The sequence below is a fragment of the Spodoptera frugiperda genome, chromosome 31, assembly GCF_023101765.2.
Source record: "Spodoptera frugiperda isolate SF20-4 chromosome 31, AGI-APGP_CSIRO_Sfru_2.0, whole genome shotgun sequence".
In the NCBI taxonomy this organism is placed as follows: Eukaryota; Metazoa; Arthropoda; class Insecta; order Lepidoptera; family Noctuidae; genus Spodoptera; species Spodoptera frugiperda.
Window position 1 is genome coordinate 5,976,520 of NC_064242.1, and position 23,537 is coordinate 6,000,056.

Genomic DNA, 23,537 nt, shown 5'->3' on the forward strand with positions numbered 1-23,537 from the left:
ATGCGTTGCATTTACATTCATTGATGATTCGTTCCGAAATACGTTTTTCTTACACCTGTCTATATTTTTCTGTTATTCGGTCATTAGATGTAATTTTATGCAGTTGCTTTGTTAATTAATTTTATTATCAAGAAACTATGTTATTTGTAAATTTAAATTTTTCCACTATTTCCTATAGATTTTTTTATTAGATTTGTAATGTTTTGTAGGGTTTAAAGTCTAAGATATAATTATGTACCTGCCTAGCTGGATCACATATTAAGTAGGATCCATTTTACGCAGTTCGGTAGATAACTACCTACGGACTGTAGGTGCGGGTACCTACCTATATACCTTAATCTAAGTTAATAGCTAGTAAATTCACCTTGAATCTAAATCACTCTGCAATTAAACATGGTTTTCTTATACATTGTAGTTGACCTGCATTGTTTTAATAATTATACCCTACTTACTTACTTACCTGCGTATCAAACAGGTTTAATTCACTTCGAGATTACGAAACGGTGCAATAGAACCTGCACATCCCACATGTGACATAGAAGATAGCAAAGCTTATTGTAAGAAATAGGTTACCTACGGTTGGTGCGGAAAGCGTTTGCTGTGTAACGTGTCACGGATTAGATACCTGTACCTACTGTATCATTCATTAGTCGTAAAGTGCTAAAAGAATTTGATCCTGAAATTACCATGAATAAAACTGAGTCTGTATGTAGACTTTTTTCATTGTAACGCGATGGAAATCTTTATAGTAGTCTAAAGTATTATGCAATTAGGAAGTTTATTTTCAGTTGGGCTTAAATTTCTTCCTTCTTTTTTTAATTTTATTATTTATTTAAACAAACATTAATTTAATATATTTTATTATATTATATTTAAATGAAATTGAGAATAGGTATTTTCATTTTTTTTACTAAAAATTTATTATACGTAGGTATGTCACCTATAGATAAAATGCATAACCAAGTATTGTGTCTTGGTAATCTATTGTACCTACATAATATCTATTAATTATTTATCTCACACTCTAATTAGGTACTTAAGTAACAATAACAGAGGTCAATATAAGCGCTGTGTGTACAGTGTGTAAGAATGTTGTAGTAGGTAATAACATCAGTAACACAGTAGAGTGGAATTAACATTCAGTCGTGAGTTGTACTCATATCGTGTTTGACGTTGTAGTTTTATTACACTGATGCATTTTAACGTTATTTTGAATTTACTTGAGAGTTTACGTATTAAAAATTTTATTGAACATTAATTATATTTTAACTAAACATTAATTATAAGTCAATTTAACGCGATTATATTGACGTTAATAATATATAATTTATGTAGAAACGATAAACTTCCGTGTTATTACTATCTATAAAAAATCAACTTTTGCAAAATACGTTACACTCCTACGAAGAACGTCTCTATTTGTCAATTTCGCAGAACGAGAAAAATATAAAAGTAAGGTTATGGTTATGTCACTGCGGACTGTCAAAGCGCAATAATTCGTGACCGGTGTTTATTTACAAATAATATCCCAAAAAAAATTGAAAAAATGTCGCTGTGGAAACTGAACAAGTGTATTTTTGATAAATCCAAGTATGTATAATCATTTGTACTTAAAAAAATGTCAAACTTAGACAGAAATAAAATGAAACATTTACGAATATTACAGGACCGTCGTATCATCTAAGGTTCCTCAACCGGGCTCTAAGCTTTCACTGCGAAGGAACCAAACCGAAGTACAAAACCCTCCTATTGGGCAGTCGTTTAATAAAGATTCAACTATTGATGCAGCCGACGTGAAATTCTTTTCTCAAAGAATGAAAGAATGGTGGAATCCGAATGGAGAGTTTCGTTTGCTACACAGCATGAATTTAATAAGGTAAATCGCCCAAATTCTCGTCAATTACAAATGTTTTGTAAGCTTCAAAATTAACTTTTATCTGCAATGAAATAAATGTTCTATTTAAACATCCATAAAGCAGAATATTGTTTTAAAATTCGAATTAAAATTTTCAGGGTTCCGTTCGTCAGAGATGGCCTAGTATCTGCTACAAAGAAAGACTTACATCCTTTGAGGGATAAAAAGATTTTAGATGTAGGCTGCGGAGGAGGCATTCTGTCTGAGGTAAGTTTCAAAAGTGTTCATATGTTTAATTTATATTGTAAAATAACTTGTGGTTTATTTTGTCACTCTCCTATTTTACTGGTTCACATTGAAATGTTAATGAACTTAACATTTGACAAGAAAAAGGTAGCAGTGCTCTCTGTTAAAGCAGTAATCGCTCCATCTGCCAAAACTAAAAAAGCAAACACTCTTAAATAGTAGGATCTTTATACCCTGAGTAACCTGCCTCTATATTTTCTTCTTAGAAATATATCATTAATCAATTTTCATTCATGATTTACCCTTTTTTGCTCTAGTCACAGTCACAATTGCAATTCAGAACTAATTAAGGTCGTCCAACACATAAAATATTTTTAATTAGTCATTAACAACAATACAGAACTTATTGTTGTCAACAAACTATATAAAAAAAAAAAATTTGGTAGTTTTTCTGTCTTGCATAATGATTATAATTACCTATTTTAGAGATAATTATCTGTGAATGCATTCATAATAAACAACTCACAATGAAATCATAAAATGCAAAACAAATAAAAAATATTTTATTTTATTGACTTTGTTGTCGACAATATTTATGTGCGCTGAATATAAAATTTGGTACTACATATTTGCTAGTAATTGGCTGGGTGATATGCATGAAGCAAATGCAAAGAGATGTCATAACTGGATCTCCCATTAACATAATGTGTAACATTTTAGACAAGACAATCTTCTCTCTATTTTCTAACATGCATTTTCAAATGTGTCTTTCTGTGTGCTTATAAACTATCTACACCTATTTACTTATAATATCATTAGGCAGGGCCCATTTGTTTTATCATTGCACAATCATATGGCATCTCCTCTTTGTACTTGCTTTATGGTGACATGACTTTGCATCATAAGTATGTATTTCAAATTATGACATCCACAGGAGAAAATACAAAAATAAAAAAAAGTAACCTTCAATATTTTTTTCCAGGGCCTGGCGAGACTTGGAGCAGCGGTCACGGGCATTGATGCTAGTAAAGAGCTTATTGAAATAGCTGAGCATCACAAACATGTTGATCCAAAAATTGCTGAAAACAAACCAAAGTATATTCACTCTACTGTAGAGGTAAGGAAAGCTTATTTTTAATACCAGTGAGTAACAAGGTTTATAAGAAATACCTGATAATCTTAATTTATAATATAAATTTTAATAAATATAAATTACTAGCAGTTACCCGCGACTTCGTCCGCATACAATTATGATTTGAGACAGATTTTGGGCTTTTGAATTTGTTATAAATCACGGAGCCCGAGACCTTTCAAACGAATGTAAAACCGTGGAAATCGGTTCGTGCGTTCTGGACTTATAGCGTCAGGAAGGAAAACCCGACTTATTTTTATACATATAAATTATAAATACTTTATAAATTATATTTTTTTTTTTGCTAAACGCTAAATTCGAATCTAAAATGGTGTTGGCATCTGTGTTACTTACAAAATAACTGTAAAGGCATATAATATTATTATTTAAGATCTGGCTATCTTTTCATTGTCATTACCTACAGTTAGTGCATAATGTAATTACATTTATAGACGGACTTTTATGTAAATACATAAATATAAAAAAAATGTCTTCTATTGAACTGTATTTTATTAAACAATTTAGTATCAGTTGTATCAATACATTGTATTCAATATTTCAGGACCACGCCAAATCGACATCCAATTTTTATGATGGAATAGTAGCTTCGGAGGTGATAGAACATGTGAACAACCAGGAACTATTTGTCAAGTCTTGTGTACATGCATTGAAACCGGGGGGCAGAATATTCTTTACGACCCCTAACAGGACGAGATGGTCGCAATTTTTTGTTATATTCTTTGCTGAGAATGTACTGAAAACTATACCTCAAGGGGCCCATCAGTATGAGAAGTTTATTACGCCTAATGAACTCACTTTTTTGTTAGAAAGAAGTAAGTATATTTGACTGTACGTAGTTATTCTCTGTCTTTTATAAATCACGTTGTATCCACATCAGCGCATGCATTTTTCGTGTTGATGTGAAATACTTGCGAGCAGCTCATTGGTTTTTCACAAGCGGTTTTAAATTAGGTTTACTTTACAAATACTAATAAATAAAAACAACCTGTACCTACATATGACATTATAACTGTAACTGTAAAATGTAGTAGTCTAGTATTGTATTTTAATTGTATGTGTAGTGTATACTATTTTTGTAATAACTATCGTGAGCGTGAGAATTTAACTAAAAATCACGGTTTACTCACGTAAATTAATGGAGAAAAGCTCTGCTAGTTTCGAGTCACAGAGGGACTCTTCATCATGAGCAGCGTGCGCAGACGCGGCGACGTCGCGCCTACTGCTGTATACTGTTTGTCCAGAAAATAATAATTATTTTTCTTGTTTTTGTTCCAGATAATTGCCACGTAGAACTGACTTACGGCGTGACATTGAACCCAGTTACTGGCCAATGGGACTTCTCACAATTTCAACATCTGATGTATGCCATCCAAGCAGTAAAATTAAGTTAATTTTCAAAGATAGAGGCTTATCTTAAGAAAAATATCGGTGTCAGAGTATTAAGTTTATTTGATTTTTAATATGAACATGCGAGAAGCGGTATAAATTGTTACACAAAGTATGACTTTTAATAGAACTGTTAATTTATTGCATTCTGAGTATTATTTTTTGAACCTTATTATACGAATCGCACAGATAAAGGAGATGGATCAAAATTGCCCCACGTCCTATAATAACGTGACATATTATCTAAAAAAACGATAAAAAATTATTAAAAAATGTGCTTACTTCCTAACTTCAATTTTGGACACCTTCATATGTAAGACTGCTATGAAAATAGTTCAGGCGCTGTTATGAAAAATTCGTCCAGAACAAGTATATATGGATCGATTTTAAAAATTCTTTGTTTAAAAGGGTACCCCAAAGGGTGTCCTATAAAGTCAGGTCTCATTTACTGGAATAGGAGGTGGACAGACACTCTTGTTATAGGACGTGAGATAATTTTGTATGGATTGTGATCCTTTTTCTTTCTGCAACTGGTGACCAATTTTGACATAAGCTCCATACAAAATGTGTCAAAATTCTACCTCTGGAAGTCTGGTAGGCAAATCTACCGATAGGTAGGTTATTGGAATGCGCCGTAAGTCTCATAACTTACTCCATCGATGTCTGTACTCCTTTTATATAACTATCAGAGACACAAAAAATCTCTAACTTGTCATTTATGACGTTGCCATTATAAAATTAGAAGAATACAAAATTGCAAAAATGCATTAGGGAATATTATGCCAATTATTTAATAATAGCTTTTAAGAGTAGAATATAGTGATAGTATATAAGTATGTCACTGACCAAGCTCTTAAAAGCCCCAATAAAATTGTTTAAGAAAGAAGTCATAACATTTCTGATCGTTCGAAGATATGACTTGGGGGGTAAGTACCTGTTCGCATCTATTTAACCGACCAGGTGGCTTAGTACGAGTTTGTTTTACGTTTTACGTAATAGAAACGAGCGCATTCGGAGCTCTGATTAGCCAGCTACAATGAACCAACCAATCAAAACCAAAGTACTCAACCAAAACCATACCTGATTGGTTGGTTCATTCGCACCGTCCATTCAGAACGCTGGACTTGCTCTCGTTTAGTTTTCGTTCAACGTAAAGCTTACTCGTACTAAGAGCAAGGTTACTGACCCCACTAAGCAGAGAAGGTGGACTATGAAGGGTAGGGTTTGTAGAATTCACTCTTTATTAGGTACCTACCTTCGTTTGAACGCAACGTAGGTACACGACTGCATGTTTGGCGCATCGGCTGGGCAACCAATTGTTACCCAATGTGTCACGAGTTTTATTCTAGCACGAAACAATTTGGAACGGCACACGGAACTTGTACGATTTCTAAAATACTTTGCTATTTCTCTATTGAGTAGGTATTCCATATGATTCTACGTGGGGCTTTATTTTTTTTTAAGTTGCCTACTATTTCGTAGCAATCGCCAATCCTTGTCCTAAAAGTTTAAAAAGTTTTCAAGAAATAGCTATCAATATCAAATAAAATATGTTTCAGTGCCTACTTAGTTTGAATTTTAAATACAGTGAAGAAATACTCTAGTAATTTCAAACACTTTGTATTTTTACTGTTTAAATTATTTTAGTGCTCGAAGAAAGTCTCCGCTACATAGCAGTAAGACCATCGGCCTCGATTTCGGTGTTACGTCAAAAAGTATGGCATTTACTGGACCTGCCCGATTTTTGTGAAGAGGTCATCGTGCTCAAGGCAAACAATGAAATGTTACCACTCACCGAGTTACGGAGGGGCAATACCCCCCAAAACCCGTTCGTCCTTGAAGTGTGGCTACCTAACCATGATAATCGTCTGAAGTGTAAGTTATATTTCTTATTGTACCCCTGTAAACTGCCATCTAGGGACGACCAGTAGCATCCTACAATTTATCGGTGAGCTAATTTAGCCCTTAAAAACAGGCTTTTATTCAGTAGTACAATGAGATTACGATACACGTTTATTCGAATCAAACCCTGCTAGAGTTCATTCACCCAGCGACATAATCTTAATATCTACACAACCAAGCACTTACGCATTTTATCACCTTTCTATAACATCTACTCAAACACCAAATCTATGGAAAAGAGGTAAGATGCTAAATGATTCACAACGTGTGACGGACGCAAGTCATTTACCGAATAAATTATCACATTTAATGTTGACAATGAGCGGGCATCAGCTACTGGTTACCGAATAATTTGATGTGCGCCATTAATTATGTACTTACAGCTTCAACGACCGTCCATAACAATATGCTGACCATCGGCAATGGAGAAGAACAATCGCAATATACAAGTAGAAATAAAAATGACACCATGGTTTATGAGAACACCCTCAAGGAACACGATGATAAGTTCTGTACTGGTACCTGCTTCTGTGAGTATTTCTACAAGACACAACCAGGGGCCTTAGTCTGCTATTACAATTGTGTCAGAATGGTCAATCATTGAGCAGTGCAAGAGGGACGGAGCTATGTAGGTTGTATAGCTCCATCCCTCTTGCACTGATCAATGATCGACCATTGTGAGACAATTGTAATAGCAGACTAAGGCCCCAGGGCCTTAAATTAGATCATGCTGTTCGACTAATTTTGTAGGTCTAGTCAGATCGGTTTCAAAGGAATTTCCTCACACGGACCCTCCGATTGTGGAATGAACTCCCTGCCGAGGTTTTCCCAGTAGGCTACAATATGAGGTACTTCAAGAAGGAGGTCAATAGGTTTCTTAAGGGTCGGCAAAGCACATGTAATGCCCCAAGTCTTTGCAAGCGTTCATAGCCCACGGTTACCACTTACCATCAGGTGGGCCGTGTGCTTTCTTGCCACTGTCGTGGTATAAAAAAATGGTCTATAGATCCTACTAAACAACATAACTTTTAAACCGTTAAGAATTCGACCAACAGTCGTTCCTCAGTGCTAATACGTTTGGAAATGACGTCACTTATTTCGATCCATATTTCGAGAAACATCTTCTATGGAAAGTGAAAGGTTCTCACTTTTCCACTATACGTTGCGTTTAATACATTTTGAACTTTCGAACAAACCAGTCAATCACTACACTATCTATTTATGCAGGACCTTATTACATCACAATAAGGATCACTTTAGCTCTACAAAAATCATGGACCGACCTAGCATAAGGTTGACATACTAAAAAGGAAATTTCTATGCCAAGAAACGTTTGTCATTAAAATATGTGTCTGTGTCCACAACATATGCATGGTCATGCCGCGACTGACAATTATCTGACTATCTAATTACCTATGGAATTTTCTCTTTGAAATTTCTTTGAGTTTCGCAAACAGATACTTTTGAGCCAAAGAACTTACCGAGCTGGCTATTTACGAAGTAATGGGTGGTAATGGTACATCATAAATATTAGGTACGCATTATCTTACCCGATGAAAGGATTATGCACTGCTAAATAGTACAACTACAAATTCAATAACTCTTTCCCTATTTATGTAGATACTCGAATGGAATTTTATCGTCGTCTGTAGCACATACTGTCACTCAAGTACTCTAGTATCTAGTTAGCATAAGAATAGATAACCCATAACCTTCGAATCATCACTTTTAAATATCAACTCCGATATTAGAATGTTCAAACAAACTAGCTAAGTATTAAAGTCTAATCAGTACTCTAACTGCCACACTCAGAGTCATTTAATGGTTACTTAACCCAGTCCTTAGCCATTGTTTTCCATACAAAATCGTTACTAAGGAATAGTTTAAGTAATCATTAAATGACTCTGAGTGTGGCAGTTAGTACGAGTTTGCTTTACGTTTAAAGTGATCGAAACGAGAATTTGTTCACAGCTCTGATTGGCCGGCTCGAATAAACCAAACCATCACAGCGCCAAAAGGTACGCGTTCACAGGCCCGCATCGTACGCATCGCACGCCACGGATTTTAGTTTGTCTTGTATAGAAACTCATAAAACTGCGTCCACTGATCCACATGGTACGGACCTAATGCCTACATACGATGCGTACTGATGACGTCATACGGAATGCGTACGATGCGTATGATGCGGGCCTGTCGACGCTTACCTAAACGCGTTCTCAATTCGACTCCGAACTCATATTAAGGGTACAGTTTAGTAATATTTTTCAGCTCAATCTACAATATCAGACGAAACAATGGCGTTTAACAAAGTTCGCATATCGGCTAACAAACAGGCTACGAACACTTTACTATCGGACTTCAAAAAATCGGACATGTCCTGTCGGATCTCAAGCACTTCACTCTTCAAGCTGAACAGGGGGAAGAGTCGTGATAACTTTACGAATATTTTGTTAAAAATACAAAGTGACTTGTCTACTTTGAGTAATAAACTATCTGTTTTGGAAACTAAGTTACCCGCGTGAATTTCTGCTTTGAATGTGTATTTTTGTACCTAAATACAGGAATCGTTGTCTTCTATTGTTGGTTTTTCTTAATTTATACAATACTAGCAAACCTGGCGAACTCCATTTCGCCACCCACAACCTTTTTTTTCTGAATTTTCTTTGCTATAAATCTGACTGAGACCTTTCCAACGAATGCAAAACCATGGAAATCGGCTGATGTTTTCTGGAGTTGTAGCGTCAGGAAGGAAAACCTGACTTATTTTTAGCTTTATCAACTTTATCAGATCAATTCCAACCTGCGTATCCTACAGTTAATTGATATATTATGCAACCTTACAGTAAAAGTAGTTAGTTTGTTGTTCCAATAAGTAAAACTGCATTATTTTATATCAATAAATACATATCTATTTCAAAAATAATAACAATTATAACATTAAACATGGTATAAAAGTACGATACTATTTTGATTATTATTTACAAATGTCAGTTGTAACACTGTTATGTTATGTACAAGAATAATACATTAGAGGTATATTATGTGGACTAGTGTAACTATTATGTTACTAGTGAACATCACCTTTGTAACCAAACCGAATATTAACCTGTTTGCCCCTTGGTACAACACTAAAACAACGGAAGTTTGAAGCCTGGTGCGTACATATTCCATTCAAAACATTAGCAAGAAACCTATAAATTCACAACCAATAGGTAGAATAGCTTGAAATTACTTTAATACGAAAATGTATCATATATTGATCGTGCATTTGCCTTAAAAAACCGTGTAGTTATCCAATCTTAAATGAAAATGGAAAAGAAGATTCTGTACATTCATATTTAATTTGTGTACCTATATACATAATCAGAAGGACGGTTTTCTGAATTGTTTCTAAGATACCTATCAACATGTAACACAAAATTAAATAACATTAAGAATTTACTATCTAAAGAGCTGCACATTGCACAGACTGCAATTGATTTGTGTTTTGGACCTAACTAGAGGTATAAAAATATATTATCTAGAGTAAGATAAAGCTCATTTTTGTGAAATATCGTATCTATTAAACTTATGTACTGTCCACTCTTGCATTATACTCGTTTCTTACAAGCGCACATGTCCTATATTTATTTGCCTACACAACATCCAAAGCTTCTTTGATTTTATTCAGACTTAAGCATGCCTTACCTTTCCCAATTAAACTAATATTTGCTATTATTTATTTACCAAAAAATGTACTTTTAAATAAAAACTGTATAAATATAACAGCAGTAATGACCAGCCGAACTTGAGGTTTAATAACGATTTCTGAAATACGGATGATGTATTCTGAAACAAATAGAAAAATATAAAGTAAAGGTAAAGAAAAAACATACCGGCCGAATTGAGAACCTCCTCCTTTTTGGGAAGTCGGTTAAAAAGAAAAAAATCTTTTAAGTAAATCGCATTAGCACTTATTGTGTCAGTGCAACCTTCGACGAAAGTAAACATACTTGACCAAAAAAAAAGAATTCGCGTGACCATATTTTATGAGACTTTCGTAATGTGTTTAATAAAAAACTTACCTTATGTTCGAGGTTGTACACACTCTGTACACAACATTGGCTCATGACAACAAAGCCACACATTCGGTCCTGCATGCCGAGTGCGTATTCTATACTACGGATAAGATCGTTCGTTTTCAACACTAGTAGCGCCTGTCTATCGACGTGCTCTAAACATTGTGTAACATAGTGCAAAATGTTTGGTAACTCATTTTGGAATGTTGATTTCTGAAAAAAAAAGAAAAAAGTTACAACTCCTGTCTAGATATGAAATAAATAGATTTATTTTCTCAATCATTACATTTAACGTAAGCAGGAATTAACCTACTGATAAATGAATCATTAAGATTGTATAAATTCATTATCATCTCTGACTAGCAACGACGCGATCGACGTCAGAATTCTTTAGTTAATATCATTTGTAGAAGTGTCGTTTTAATAGGCCGTCTAAGTTAGCAAGCCTAGAGCTGAGGACGCTGAAGTAAGCAGATCGAAGTAGCAATTTGGTTTGACATTTCATAGAAACCAGGGATCTCAATGAGGCTAAGCATTTCCGTAAAATAGGAAATTGGTTTGTGGCAATTTATTATAAAGCAATATGGTCTATTATTAGACTCTAATCTAAATCTAATCTTAATAGAGTCGTAATGCCTACCTCATCAGACGTGGGTCTCGTCCGCCCAATGCCTTTCATGATGGAGTCCCAAGGTCTCCCAGTGACCATACAAGCGAACAATCCATACAACTCCTTGCGTATCCCCAATTCTTCCGCGTGAACCCGCATCTGATCACGGTTGCGATCGATGATCGATAACCATAGCTTTGAATAATGATACCTAAACTTTTCTGATAATTGCTGAAAGAAAAAACATTTTGTGAGATACAGATGTAAGTATGTATTTATATTTTTAATCATAACAGCCTGATTAAGATTTTCTGCCGTCTACAGATACATGATTTCATAATGCAAATCACATCTAAAAGCCATAAAAACATTTTTATGGAATAGGGGGCAAACGAGCAGATGGCTCTAATTGTAGGTCTAGAAAAAAATATTTGTAGATCAAACAATCCAACGCGATACGTTGCGCTACAGCCACCCGATCCGATACTAGCCACTGCGCTAACGTGCAATATTTATTTTAGTAGTTTAAACACTAGTTGTATCTAAAAAAATCAAACAAAAATTACGACAAAGGCATATGCAAAAAAATAAAGCAAATTAAATGCGACCTTGGTGTTTTAATTTTAAATTCGTGTCATGTAAGTTCCGAAATAGTTGATCAGGATGTCTGTATTGTTTCAGAGTAATACATTACGTACTTAAATAATTCATAGGTTCGTTGATACAAATATAAAGAACCACCATAATAAATATGTATGACGGTAAAGTACGTCATTTGGTATTCTGCCAAGAACATTAAAAGTTCCTTCTGACCATCATGTGACCCTTTTATTTTTCGTTATAGGGCTTAATAATAGAAATATAACACTATGTAGCTCTCATAAGCAGTTAATATATTATATGCTAATCATGCATTGGTTGGAATATTGGCTACTGCGCAACGAATCGCGTCGCGGCGCGAATACTAGTTACTACACTTATTAGAAAAGGTAAATAATGCTATAACCAGCCATTTACCAACCACAATAAATCAATAATAAATTATAGTATTCATTTTATATCTGTTATCATATTCTTATATCTTCGGATACTATTAACTACAACAATTATTACTTGTAAGTAAGTATAAAAATTAAAAAGAAATATGCCACTCTCACATATGAAAACTCTCAAAAAACAACTCATACCGTATGGGGAAACCACTTATAACTTAATTTAAACCATTATTTGTTATTGTCTTGAGTGGCAATATACGAAAAATGAGCGAAATAGGCCCAGTAAAGCCAAAAGGTGCATTTTTCTTTTTGAGCTAATTTTATAAAGTGTTCTCTTTATAATTACGGCATTGCAACTGCCACACCAGTGTGTTTTTTATTGTGTCTGATATACCTACAGACAAGAGGTTAATGAACTACATGTATGAAACACTTTGCTACAACTTACAGCATACAAACCGTGATCCAATAAATAGACGGTGACATCCTTGTCTTTGGGATCCCTCTTCACAAGTATATTGCCTGGATGAGGGTCACTGTGCACGAAACCACTGACAAATATCATGTGCGAATACAGGTCACCCAACTTCCTACATAGATCGAATCTGTTGATTTTATGTTCCTAAAACAATTAAGTTATGTAAGTGATGTGATAAAGGTTGCAGGGAGTTACTAGATAGATACAATGATTTGAAGAAGGCTAATTAAAAGTTATTAGAGGAGATTTAACAGAGTAGTATCCATTAGTATGTAGTAGTGCCTCTAGTACCTTTTAAACAGAGGATGTCTTGTGACTGATAAGATGATAATGAAGTGACTATGCAACTGAATGGTTTTACATCATTTGAACTAAAGTTTTGGTTGATGAATGTATGTTTGTAAATTGCTGAGCTGACATTGATAGATTTTATATAAAGAAATAGGGACCCTAGGCCCTAGTTTAGACTAGTAACTTGAAGGTAAAGAAATTGTCTTGGGTGACTTGATAAAATACATACATGTTAAAGCTAATTTCACAATGACTAGTCATTTACACAATGTCAATATTTAACTGCATTTTGTAATTTATATAATACTCTTACATTACAATTATATTATAATGGTTCTTAAATAAATTACTAGATGTGGGTCAAGGTTACTTATACATTTACTGTGTTATAATAATTTACAAAATATCATTCCTGTTGTTTATGAAAACATAGATAATAATCGAAATTTTTAAAGCAATTAAGAATAAGAATATAATGACTTTTAAATCATTTTAGGGCTTTATGTATCTGTTTTATAAATACCATTAGAATTAGATAAAGTTATACTGTTAAATATTATGAAAAGTAATAAACAACTAATCAATTGGCCTTCTATGAGTAGGCAGAAATAATTGTACCTTATTTCATAATGCAGTAACTTCCTACTTATGTTCATTCATGTGCAATGCACAAAAACATTATGAAACTATGGAGTTTGTAATACTAGCTAATAGTACAGAACTTTACTTACGTCAATATATTTTAAATCATTCACTTGGCCACCACTCACATACTCCATAACAAGTACCCTTTCAGTACTGTATTCCCAGAAAATCTTTGGCACCTTCAACCATTTATAATTTTTAAATAAATCGGCAACCCTTTCAGCATTACGGCCTTCTTGTAGGAAATCCAACTCTTTTGCAATATTCTTTTTGGTTTCATCAATAAGCCATTGCAGTTCAAAATCAGGAAATACTTTAGACATAGTTGTTATTATGAATTCCATCCATTTGAGGTCCATTTTGACATTGTCTCTTACAAAGTAATGTTGGACTTTTACTGCAACATCTGTGCCATCTTTCAGTTTAGCTTTATGTACTTGTGCTAATGATGCTGTGCCTAAAGGTTCAGGCTCAAATTCTGCAAACAAATCTTTGGGCTGAAAAGTGAAATTATGGTGTAATATTTGAGAGTTGAAACTGAACACATAACTGTTTATATAACCATTAAACTAACTTCTTAATTAAATAACATCACTTACATCTCGTTTCAAATCTTCTTTCATGACTTTATACAGCTCTTCAACACTGTTTTGTGGTGCATCTTTATGAAGTATTCTCATTGTTTTCACATACTCATTGGGTAACAAGTAGTCTAACGCTCCTACATGCTGTCCAACTTTAATGTATACGCCTTTATTGGCTTTACATAGCTCGAGCAATTTCTCTGCCCCAATTTGATGAGCTTGACTCTTGACCTCCAAATATTCTTGCGAGCTTCTATCCCATTCCTTGCTGTATAACATGGATTTGTACGTTCTTCCAATTTCCACGGCTGTGAATGCCGTCCTGGAGAGCCTGACGACTGCCAATGAATCGTAATCACCATCGTTGAGTTTCACAGCAGCAGTAACTGTACCACCAATAGCTACACTACCGTAAAGTCCGTACTTAACCACACGCGGCAACCTTCTCGACAACATGTTTATTAAGCTATAATTATTTTACTACGTATTAGTCACATATTACTATTAAAGCTGCTATTTTCTAATAAAGCTATTCGAGAGACGACTCACGACAGTTCATGCAAATAGAACGTGAACAACCAGCCAAAGCCAATGTCAATATCACAACGATTTGTCAGTCAGCCATTGTCACTGTCATGTCATGAAATTATTGCTGTCAAGAATACAAAAGTAGAGGTGTGGGGTGGTTGACGTAATAAATAAAATATGCACGACGCTACGGTGCGGTATAACAGTACGGTACGGTACGGTATTAATGTGTCCGTTTATTTGGCCTACTTTACTATCTAGAAATCTATAATTCATTCCATATAAGTGGATTGGGCAGAAATATGATAACAGCGATCTTTGTTTTAAATATTGTTGATTTTCGTCAAGTTTGTCTTCAAGTCGCTCCATCTGCTCCATCGTCGGCCACATCCTGTGGCCACATCGCTTACCACCAGGTGGCCAAACGCCATCCTATTAGGTACATATTATTATAAAAATAGTGTACGATCTCCTATCTGGGGATCAACCGAAAATATAATGTTATCGACGATTGAGCAATAAAAAACGTCTCCAATTCCATAAAAAATACTTTTAGAAACTATAAACTCAAAATCAAACTTTTGATTACAAATCACCTGATGCCATGATCATCGGCGCTGCCTAAGAATGCATACCCACAATAACAGACTAGTTTTAAATTACAACTATAAAACCGTTGGTGCTTTTTTGGCATTTTGGAATTAGGGTTCGGGAGATTGGGAAGCAGAGTATTTTCCTCTCTCCTACTAAATTTAAAATTTTTGTTGTGCCCGAAAGGGTTTGTATATAATTGTGACTTTATATTGCATTTTCCACCTAGAACATGCAATAAATACTTGAATACTTTACTCACACGATGACGCACTAATACTCTCTCGCTCTTTGAGGTTCCATTTTTAAAGACTTAACCTTATGATTTGCTACGATTATCTGTAGACGAACTGTAACTCTTTTTATATCTAACCAAGTGAATTTGTGAAATAAAAAAAATAAAAAATCAGTAATGATGTAAAAATATATTTTGTGTTTTAGTTGTACGTTGTTCATCGTAAGTAATTGTACATCGCAATTATTTGTACATATTTTATTAGATTATAATTTTAATTTTGATTATTAAAATAATACTTTGTATAAATACTTCTTTTTTCTACCAAACTATTTATTTTTTATATGGCAATTTCCATTGAGTAACTCCATCTTTTGCGTCAGTGTTCCGCTTCCGTTGACAGATCTTTTTAGATTAAAACCTCCGAAAATGAAGGCTAAAGGAGAGGTAAGTCTCGAAAAAATATACAAAATATGTGAAAAATGTGCATTAAAATCAAAAATGTTTAACAATAAACCATTATCAGTGCCTCTAACATGAAAAACGATGGTTAAAAAGTGTAAATGTTTGACGGAGTGTGGCGTACACGTTGTCGGTGCAGTCTTTTGAAATTAGTTTATTTGATATTTCTCAGTTTACTATGTTAGTGAATATAAATACAATATTTATTCAAAATTAATTAACTCGAAAAAATTATGTTTGCCCTTAGTGCCTGAATTTACAAAAATGGCCAGAAAAATAAATGCGCTTTTAGGTTATGTCATGTTGTGATGCGGTCGCTATGTCCCAATTATTTTATCGTTTATCTTCAAGATTATAAAGACAAACGTAAAGAAATTGGGCTTATTTTATCCTTGGAACAAAGTACTAAAGTTTCGTGGTCGTTTAATTCAATGATCGTAAAGTAATGTGAGCTCCATCCTATGGACTTGGAGGTAAGCATGGTTTCATGTGTAAACATTTGTTGCAGTTGAAGGAGTATGAGGTCATCGGCCGCAAGCTCCCTTCGGAGAGCGAGCCCAAGCCTCCTCTATACAAGATGAGGATCTTCTCCCCAGACCAGATTGTGGCTAAGTCCCGTTTCTGGTACTTCTTGCGTCAATTGAAGAAGTTCAAGAAGACCACTGGTGAAATCGTCTCTATCAGGGTTAGTATAGTGTCTTTATTTTAAGTGTAATATTTTTTATAGTGAGCAAAAAGTATTTTGTTTTTTCTTGATAGTGCAAACTTTTTTCTCCTAACTCATTGTGGTTGGGATTTGGGATCATCTACACTCATTAATTTATGTGTAGAAGTTAAAATCAGTGGTCATACTTAGTATCTTGTAAAATGATAGTTACATTGTAATGATGTATTCAATGGAAATCGGTTGTTTTGTATTGCATTCTGAACCTAGCATTTTGTTTTAATTATTCTTACTCCATGAGTATTCATGAGATAGTAATCAGATTTGATAAATATTGTCAACAGATAATTCTTCCTTTACCATGCTTTTGTTACACTTATTAGATTGGCTTACATCCATACTAATATTATAAATGGCAAAGTGTGTTTGTTTGTCCTTTCTTCATGTTGCAATGAAGTGAGTTTGTGGTAAGATTACTTGTGTGAAGTTAATTGTGGAGCTAGAGAGATATGCTCTACTTTTTGTCTCTTTCTAACCCCCAACTTTCCTATTATGAGGGATGGAAGTATGCATGGAACATTCTACAATTTTCAAGATAGAAAGCTATAAATTGGTGAGGTCTTTTGTAAACAAAAGATTAATGCATATTTTTTCAATCTGAAGCTGAAGCTAAAGCTATGTAGCAAAAAGATTCATTGCATGAGAGGTCACACAAAATGGATATTCTAAAATGTAGTGTAATTACACTATATGACAATAAAAATAATGGTACTAATGAGGTTCCTCTCATCGGATTATGTAGAATAGACAGTTTTCAACTAATTTTATGCTAAATAGATGCTTACTTACTTTAGGCAATAAAATATTTGATGTTTATTAGGGGAATAAAATATGATGTTAATGTCCAACCGAATGACCACAATTAATCTAAAATTATGCTGCCGAAACTTAGAACATTGTTGTAAAAAATGCAAACTATCATTTATATTTCCAGGAAATCCCAGAGAAGAGCCCAGTGAAGATCAAGAACTTTGGCATCTGGCTGCGTTATGAGTCTCGCTCAGGTGTACACAACATGTACCGCGAGTACCGTGACCTCAGTGTCGGAGGTGCCGTCACTCAGTGCTACCGTGACATGGGAGCCAGGCACAGAGCCCGTGCTCACTCCATCCAGGTAACTAACTAACTAACTATGATTATTCATTCATCTTGCAAAATTTTAGAGCTATTTTGTATAGTAGTTTGAAATATGCTGGTTCAATGTTTATGTTAATTATTATTATTTGATTTAGAATAAAAATAAAATCAAATAAAAGATATTATTTTTTAGGGAAGTTTTAGACTTCATCATTATCATAATGTTTGGTTATTGTTTTATGATGTTGCCAAATGTTAGGGCTTTGTGTGTAGATACACATTTATTCTATCTGAGAATTGAGCCTGGGACATCTTATACAGAAGGCTAGAATAAAATAATATGCCTCAGGTATTTCAATAGTTATTTTACTCTGTCCTTTGTTTTAATATTTATACATGATTAAACCCCTCCCATCCATGTAATTGACTTAAAAAAAGAGGTTCTCATATGTATGAACGTTTGTGTGCGATTATCTCGCGTTTGATTGAACCGATTATGATGCGGTTTTCAGCATAGTATTTTTCAGACTTAGGAGAAGGTTTTAGGTATATTACCTGAAAAAAATGGAGGCGTTTTTGTATCATCTATTTCTTTACGAATTTTGTTGTGATAATAGTGCAGTAGTAACCTTAGTATGATTTCACCTACTGCCATCTTACGCCGAAAATTATATCTGTATTATTTGATTGTAATATTTATTTTCTTATTTATAGATCATCAAAGTGGAGGTCATCAAGGCGTCTGCGTGCCGCCGGCCACAGGTGAAGCAGTTCCACAACAGCACAATCAGATTCCCTCTGCCCAAGCGCGTGCACCACCACAAGCGCCTCAACACCTTCGCATACAAGAGGCCCAGCACCTACTTCCTCTAATTTTATTATGTATGCTGTAATAATAACATTAAAATCCACATCCTGATGTGGGAACAAAAATATTCTATTTTATTTTTATGTTTCGTCCAGTACACCTATTTAAAGTAACAATAATAATCAAGTGGTTGCTTCTTCAAATCGAAGTAACAGCTCAAGCTACGCATCTGATGTCAATACTGTTAGTTCTAATGTAATGTGAGGTCCTATTAACTGTCCAATGGTTAGACTCTAGAAAATGTTAACAACATGGAAACTTTCGCGAGGATAAAGGACACTGCTTTTAAATACTTATTAGGCCTCTTGTTCACGTCACGGTTTTTCTACCGTACGGTGTGTTAGCCGTACAGTTGAAAAAATGTGAGAGCAAGTACATGACACGGCGAAACCACTGGGTGAGACGCCTAAGCCAAAGGTTGATTATCACACTAATTGTAAAATAAAATTACAGAATGAGTTTCTTATTTTTTATTGACAATAACAAGTATGATTATTATATTCTGAACATACACGTCTATTAAATTCTTACGCAAAAATGTAGATAAAAAGTAATGTCATAATTTTATTTAAAAACTATTGCTCCCTATAGGCAAACAGAACTATGTGAATTATTATTAGTCAGGGATTTATGCGCGTCAGCATCGCGAATGAAATCTGTAAGTATTGGTTTGTTTCCACAATCAAAAACGTTTTTTTAACACTTCAATACATTTATATTTTATCAGATTTTTCATTTTAATTTTACCACATCACAATTACTTAAAAATGAAATAGTCTGTGGAATTTTCCAGTAGCAAAATAAAAGAATTACAGAGATGATTTACATGCAAATACAATTAGGTAAATTAATATCAAATACAATAAAAAATACAGAGGCACTAGAAACATTTAGGCGATTTAATTTTTTTATGTTTTTATTATGCGATTCATGTATATTTCACTCAATTTTCATAGCATTGGAAATCAGAAGCACATACTGCTAAATCTAATTAAGAAGGAGGTGGGTATGTTATTAGTGTTGGATTTTACAAAGTTTACCAGATACATTAACTTCCTATCAAATATAGGATATCTACAAATGTACAAACAAAAACATAAACACATCTAGACTAATTAATAAAATTGGACTGTTTTTAATATTTAAATAACCGCTTTTTACTACATGCATAAACATACATACGGATACCATACACCAAAATATTTTTTACGATTTTTGTCTGTCTGTCTGTCTGTCCGTTTGTTCTGGTGAATCTCTGAAATGGCTGGAGTGATTTTGACGGGTAGCTGATGTACTAATGAGTAATAAAATAAAGTAGAAAAAATAATAAAATCCTAAATTCTATCAGAGAGAATAATAAAATCCTAGTCATTATTCTCCGCGGGCGACAGCCAATATGTGTTAAAATAAAAATCCATTTCATTGTTCTCATTCGCGTACTTTTCAAGGAACATTTGAGTGGTTCCTTTTAGTAAAAAATTCTAATATTATAACATTCCCTGTACGTTCAAACGTATCACACATTTTCTGGTCACCTTCCATGCAAAATCTTATCATGCAAATTGTTACATTTATATTAACTACCTACTTGGTTCCAATTAAACTTTGGGCCTGTTTCACAGTCTCGTTGACTTGCTGTTAGCTCATTTTAACACATTTCACATTGAAAAATAGGTCAAAACCTTCATTAGACTAGTTAGTTAAATGAATTTCGTTGGAAATTGTGAAACAAGCCAGAAATTAAATTGGCTTATTCTAGCGATAACAATATCTAAATTTATTTAAATTGTAAACAAGCAATAAAAGCTTTTCTGTGATTTCTATTTCCCAATTAAACCTTATATTAATACAACGGTGACTATTAAATTCTGTCTATTAAAATCTGTCTCTAAAGCATTGCTAAACAAGCAATGTAAGAACAAACCACAAATGGCTTAGTACGAGTTTGTTTTGCGTTTAACGAAATCCAAACGAGACCGTGTTCGGTGCTCTGATTGGTCGACTCCAATGAACCAACCAATTAATCAGCGAACGCTTATTGTTTCGATCTTGTTATACGTAAAACAAACTCGTACTAAGGCCTAAGTACAGTACCTACTTGGCGATAAATATTGCACATCTACCTTTGGAAAGATACTGTCGACCAAGTCAAGTCAATTTAGACAAGCTAGTCGAGCACTTTCCTTAAAAAAAAATAAAAAGAATAACTTTTGTATAAATAAATGATCATATTATTATTATACAATGTTTCTATTCAATATTTATCGTCTGGTACAATGCAATTTAATTTGATACAAAAATATTATAATAATAGGTTCTTTTTTCAGCCTTCATACAAACCGTAAAGGCGGAATATCCAAGTCTAATAACAATAAACGAAATAAAAATATTGCTTCTACATAGGTGACTAAAAAGCATATTGTATTTCTAAAATAGTATAATAGTTATAACAATTACAAAGTAAATAACTATTTTGAGATAAAAAAACATTACTTCTAGAATTAAGTCTGCTTCGTACAATAATAATTAATAATATGTACCTACATTAACATACATATATGTATGTAGTTAATTGTAAAAAATTACAAAAAATAATCTTTACTTTCCAATTTAACTATCATTTTTGTGATCTCCGGTAATCCACTTATCGAGAAAGGCTATAAAACATCACTTTCAGATAAATAAGAGCCAAGCAGCGGTTGAGACCGCGCAATAATAGCTAGTAAATAAATAAATAAATAAATATATCCGAGGAAATAAACTTTCTTAAAATTTCATTTGGTATACGCGAATTTCGCTTGAGATAAAAATGATAAAAAATAATAACATAAACGAGTAGAAATTATGGTCTGTATCTAGCTAAAAGTAGATGCAAATATCTCTGCCTCAGAAAAAGGCGGGAGATTTTAAAAACTGCTTAAGACCTTTAGCGCCATTTTGGCCGCAGCTCGCTTGGCTTGAGATTTGTTGCGACCGATGCCATAAACAGTGTGCTGGGCATCATTCTTAGTGATTGTAACACCCACTTTTATCTTTTGCACCTCACGATCGATTACTTGTGCTTTCCTGTGAAAAAATTAAAAGGAAATTTTAAGTAAGGTAATATTTTAAGTAATAATTATTCAATGTGAAAACTATACAACCCCAATCGAACTACTTAGCTGTTAAAATAGCATTCAGAGTACGTAATATAAAGCCAAACCCAATACCACGTAGTTCACGCAATACGTATGCAATGGGCGCTAGTGTGTCAACTCAATAGTACGAAATTACACAATATGATAGGAATTGGAGTCAAGAGTAAGCCCCCAAGTGTTATATTTATTTTAAGTTACAATTTGGTGAATCGAGTGAATAGGTTGCTTATGGGCAGACGTGCTCCACCGAAGGCCGCATCATCACTTCCCATCAGGTGAGATAGCGGCCAAACGTCGACCCATTAAATGCAAAAAAACCTGGATTTTAAAATGGATTTATCAATTATCACGTCACTAATCTTAACGACCTTTTTTCCCACAGAAAAGATGTGCAAAATTATAATACACTCTTCCAATAATAGGTATAGTTCTACTAAACGTCAACAGGTGGCGCTACTGTAGCGATGAAACGTTTTTAGTAACATCACTATATATAGCTACTTCTCTTTAGTCTACGGATAAAGCGCAAACTTTGAATTGGGATGAAAACAAGACCTTTTTAAGTTGTATTCCAATATGAACCCAATCGTTAGCTGACTAAGTATACCTAAAACGGTAGGTACCTCTTATCTTTATACCTACACGACATTGGCACCTATCAATATCACGATTTTGCATAAATCGTGAGAAAACTAATAATAATAAGAGGCAATAAGAGCATGCCTTCGATATTCCTGTGTTTTTTTGGTATGTATATACCTAATCTATAATATAAAAAATAAGTAGGGTTTTCCTTCCTGACGCTATAACTTCAGAATGCACGAACCGATTTCCACGGTTTTGTATTCATTGGAAAGGTCTCCGTGAGGTTTAGCTAAGAAAATTCAAGCAGGAAAACAGGAGGCGGTTGGTGGCGAAACGGAGTTCGCTGGGTTTACTAGTTACCGTTATAAAACGTTTTTAACTCACCCAAAGACAGGACAAGCGTGAATTTTCTCATATAACACTTTGACAGGCTGCTGTGGGATGCGGCTGGAGAACAAATGTATTTCCTTATGCATGATGCCGTATATAACAGACCACACTTTTGAGAGGTCACCGCCGGTGTCCAGGTAAATTGCACCGATTAGTGCCTCTAATATATCGCTGAGGACCTGCAAAGAAATATAATAATAATAATTAGAAAAAAATAAGTTTTGTTGCAAACGGAGAATATTCATCAAATGGACGGGCTTGTCTTCTTGTTTTTGAATTGACCATTTGTAGGTATTCTCCCTGACAAGTGTAGGGATTATGTTCAGATCTTAACAAAGGTCTCTTCTAAGGGTCACAGGAAAATCACTATTATGTTTTGGCTAACTTCCGACTAATGATGACCAATCATGCTACTTTTTGAAAATATTGTCTTCTTTCCATTGGATATTGGATACCTGATTTTTTGACAAGACATATTGTGCAGTAGCCGGTAGACCAATAAATATAATGTGTTAAAAGCGCATACGATCATATTATTAGAAGTCATTTAACAACGGGGTATAATATTATGGTTTTAAATAAAATATAAACAAATGCAATTTTTTCACTAAACGCAATAACAAAACGAGTTTATAATCGATACGGTATCTATCCACCAATCTTTTCTATTTTTAATAAAACTGCAATTAAATTTTATATTATCTTAAATGGTTCCTATTTTTATACAATATAGAACA

The 23,537-nt window shown here is 33.9% G+C and overlaps 5 protein-coding genes across 7 annotated transcripts in view; 3 read left to right on the plus strand and 2 right to left on the minus strand.

Moving 5' to 3' along the window:
* The first annotated feature begins 1,277 nt into the window (after positions 1-1,277).
* LOC118276466 (ubiquinone biosynthesis O-methyltransferase, mitochondrial) lies at positions 1,278-4,786 on the plus strand. The gene is made up of 6 exons (XM_035594797.2): positions 1,278-1,590; positions 1,667-1,876; positions 2,014-2,122; positions 3,084-3,218; positions 3,796-4,066; positions 4,530-4,786. The coding sequence occupies exons 1-6, from the start codon at positions 1,547-1,549 to the stop codon at positions 4,643-4,645; spliced, it is 885 nt and encodes a 294-aa protein (XP_035450690.2). The 5' UTR covers positions 1,278-1,546; the 3' UTR covers positions 4,646-4,786.
* A 557-nt stretch (positions 4,787-5,343) lies between these two features.
* On the plus strand, positions 5,344-9,119 carry LOC118276325 (uncharacterized). Of its 2 annotated transcripts, none has more exons than XM_035594589.2 (4): positions 5,344-5,566; positions 6,288-6,515; positions 6,926-7,072; positions 8,829-9,119. In XM_035594589.2, exons 1-4 carry the CDS (start codon positions 5,476-5,478, stop codon positions 9,062-9,064), a joined length of 702 nt encoding a protein of 233 aa, XP_035450482.2. In that variant the 5' UTR covers positions 5,344-5,475; the 3' UTR covers positions 9,065-9,119. The 2 variants fall into 2 exon arrangements, with proteins under 2 accessions (XP_035450482.2, XP_035450481.2); XM_035594588.2 differs by having other exon boundaries at positions 5,346-5,566; positions 8,811-9,119.
* A 306-nt stretch (positions 9,120-9,425) lies between these two features.
* LOC118276356 (aarF domain-containing kinase 1) lies at positions 9,426-14,812 on the minus strand. The gene is made up of 6 exons (XM_035594631.2): positions 14,219-14,812; positions 13,706-14,116; positions 12,654-12,827; positions 11,241-11,441; positions 10,607-10,813; positions 9,426-10,370 (listed from the first exon to the last, which is right to left on the minus strand). The coding sequence occupies exons 1-6, from the start codon at positions 14,657-14,659 to the stop codon at positions 10,257-10,259; spliced, it is 1,548 nt and encodes a 515-aa protein (XP_035450524.2). The 5' UTR covers positions 14,660-14,812; the 3' UTR covers positions 9,426-10,256.
* Positions 14,813-15,837: 1,025 nt separating this feature from the next.
* Positions 15,838-18,755, plus strand: LOC118276058 (60S ribosomal protein L18a-like). The gene is made up of 4 exons (XM_035594191.2): positions 15,838-16,004; positions 16,528-16,704; positions 17,678-17,857; positions 18,535-18,755. Exons 1-4 carry the CDS (start codon positions 15,987-15,989, stop codon positions 18,691-18,693), a joined length of 534 nt encoding a protein of 177 aa, XP_035450084.1. The 5' UTR covers positions 15,838-15,986; the 3' UTR covers positions 18,694-18,755.
* Positions 18,756-19,143: 388 nt separating this feature from the next.
* LOC118276055 (endoribonuclease Dicer) overlaps positions 19,144-23,537 on the minus strand; it is a 48,932-nt gene continuing 44,538 nt past the window's right edge. For both annotated transcript variants that reach the window (XM_035594188.2, XM_035594189.2), the window contains exons 33-34: positions 22,795-22,979; positions 19,144-21,754 (exon numbers count right to left, since the gene is read on the minus strand). In XM_035594188.2, coding sequence (XP_035450081.2) covers positions 21,595-21,754; positions 22,795-22,979 — 345 coding nt within the window. In that variant the 3' untranslated portion in view covers positions 19,144-21,594. The remainder of the gene's footprint in view (positions 21,755-22,794; positions 22,980-23,537) is intronic.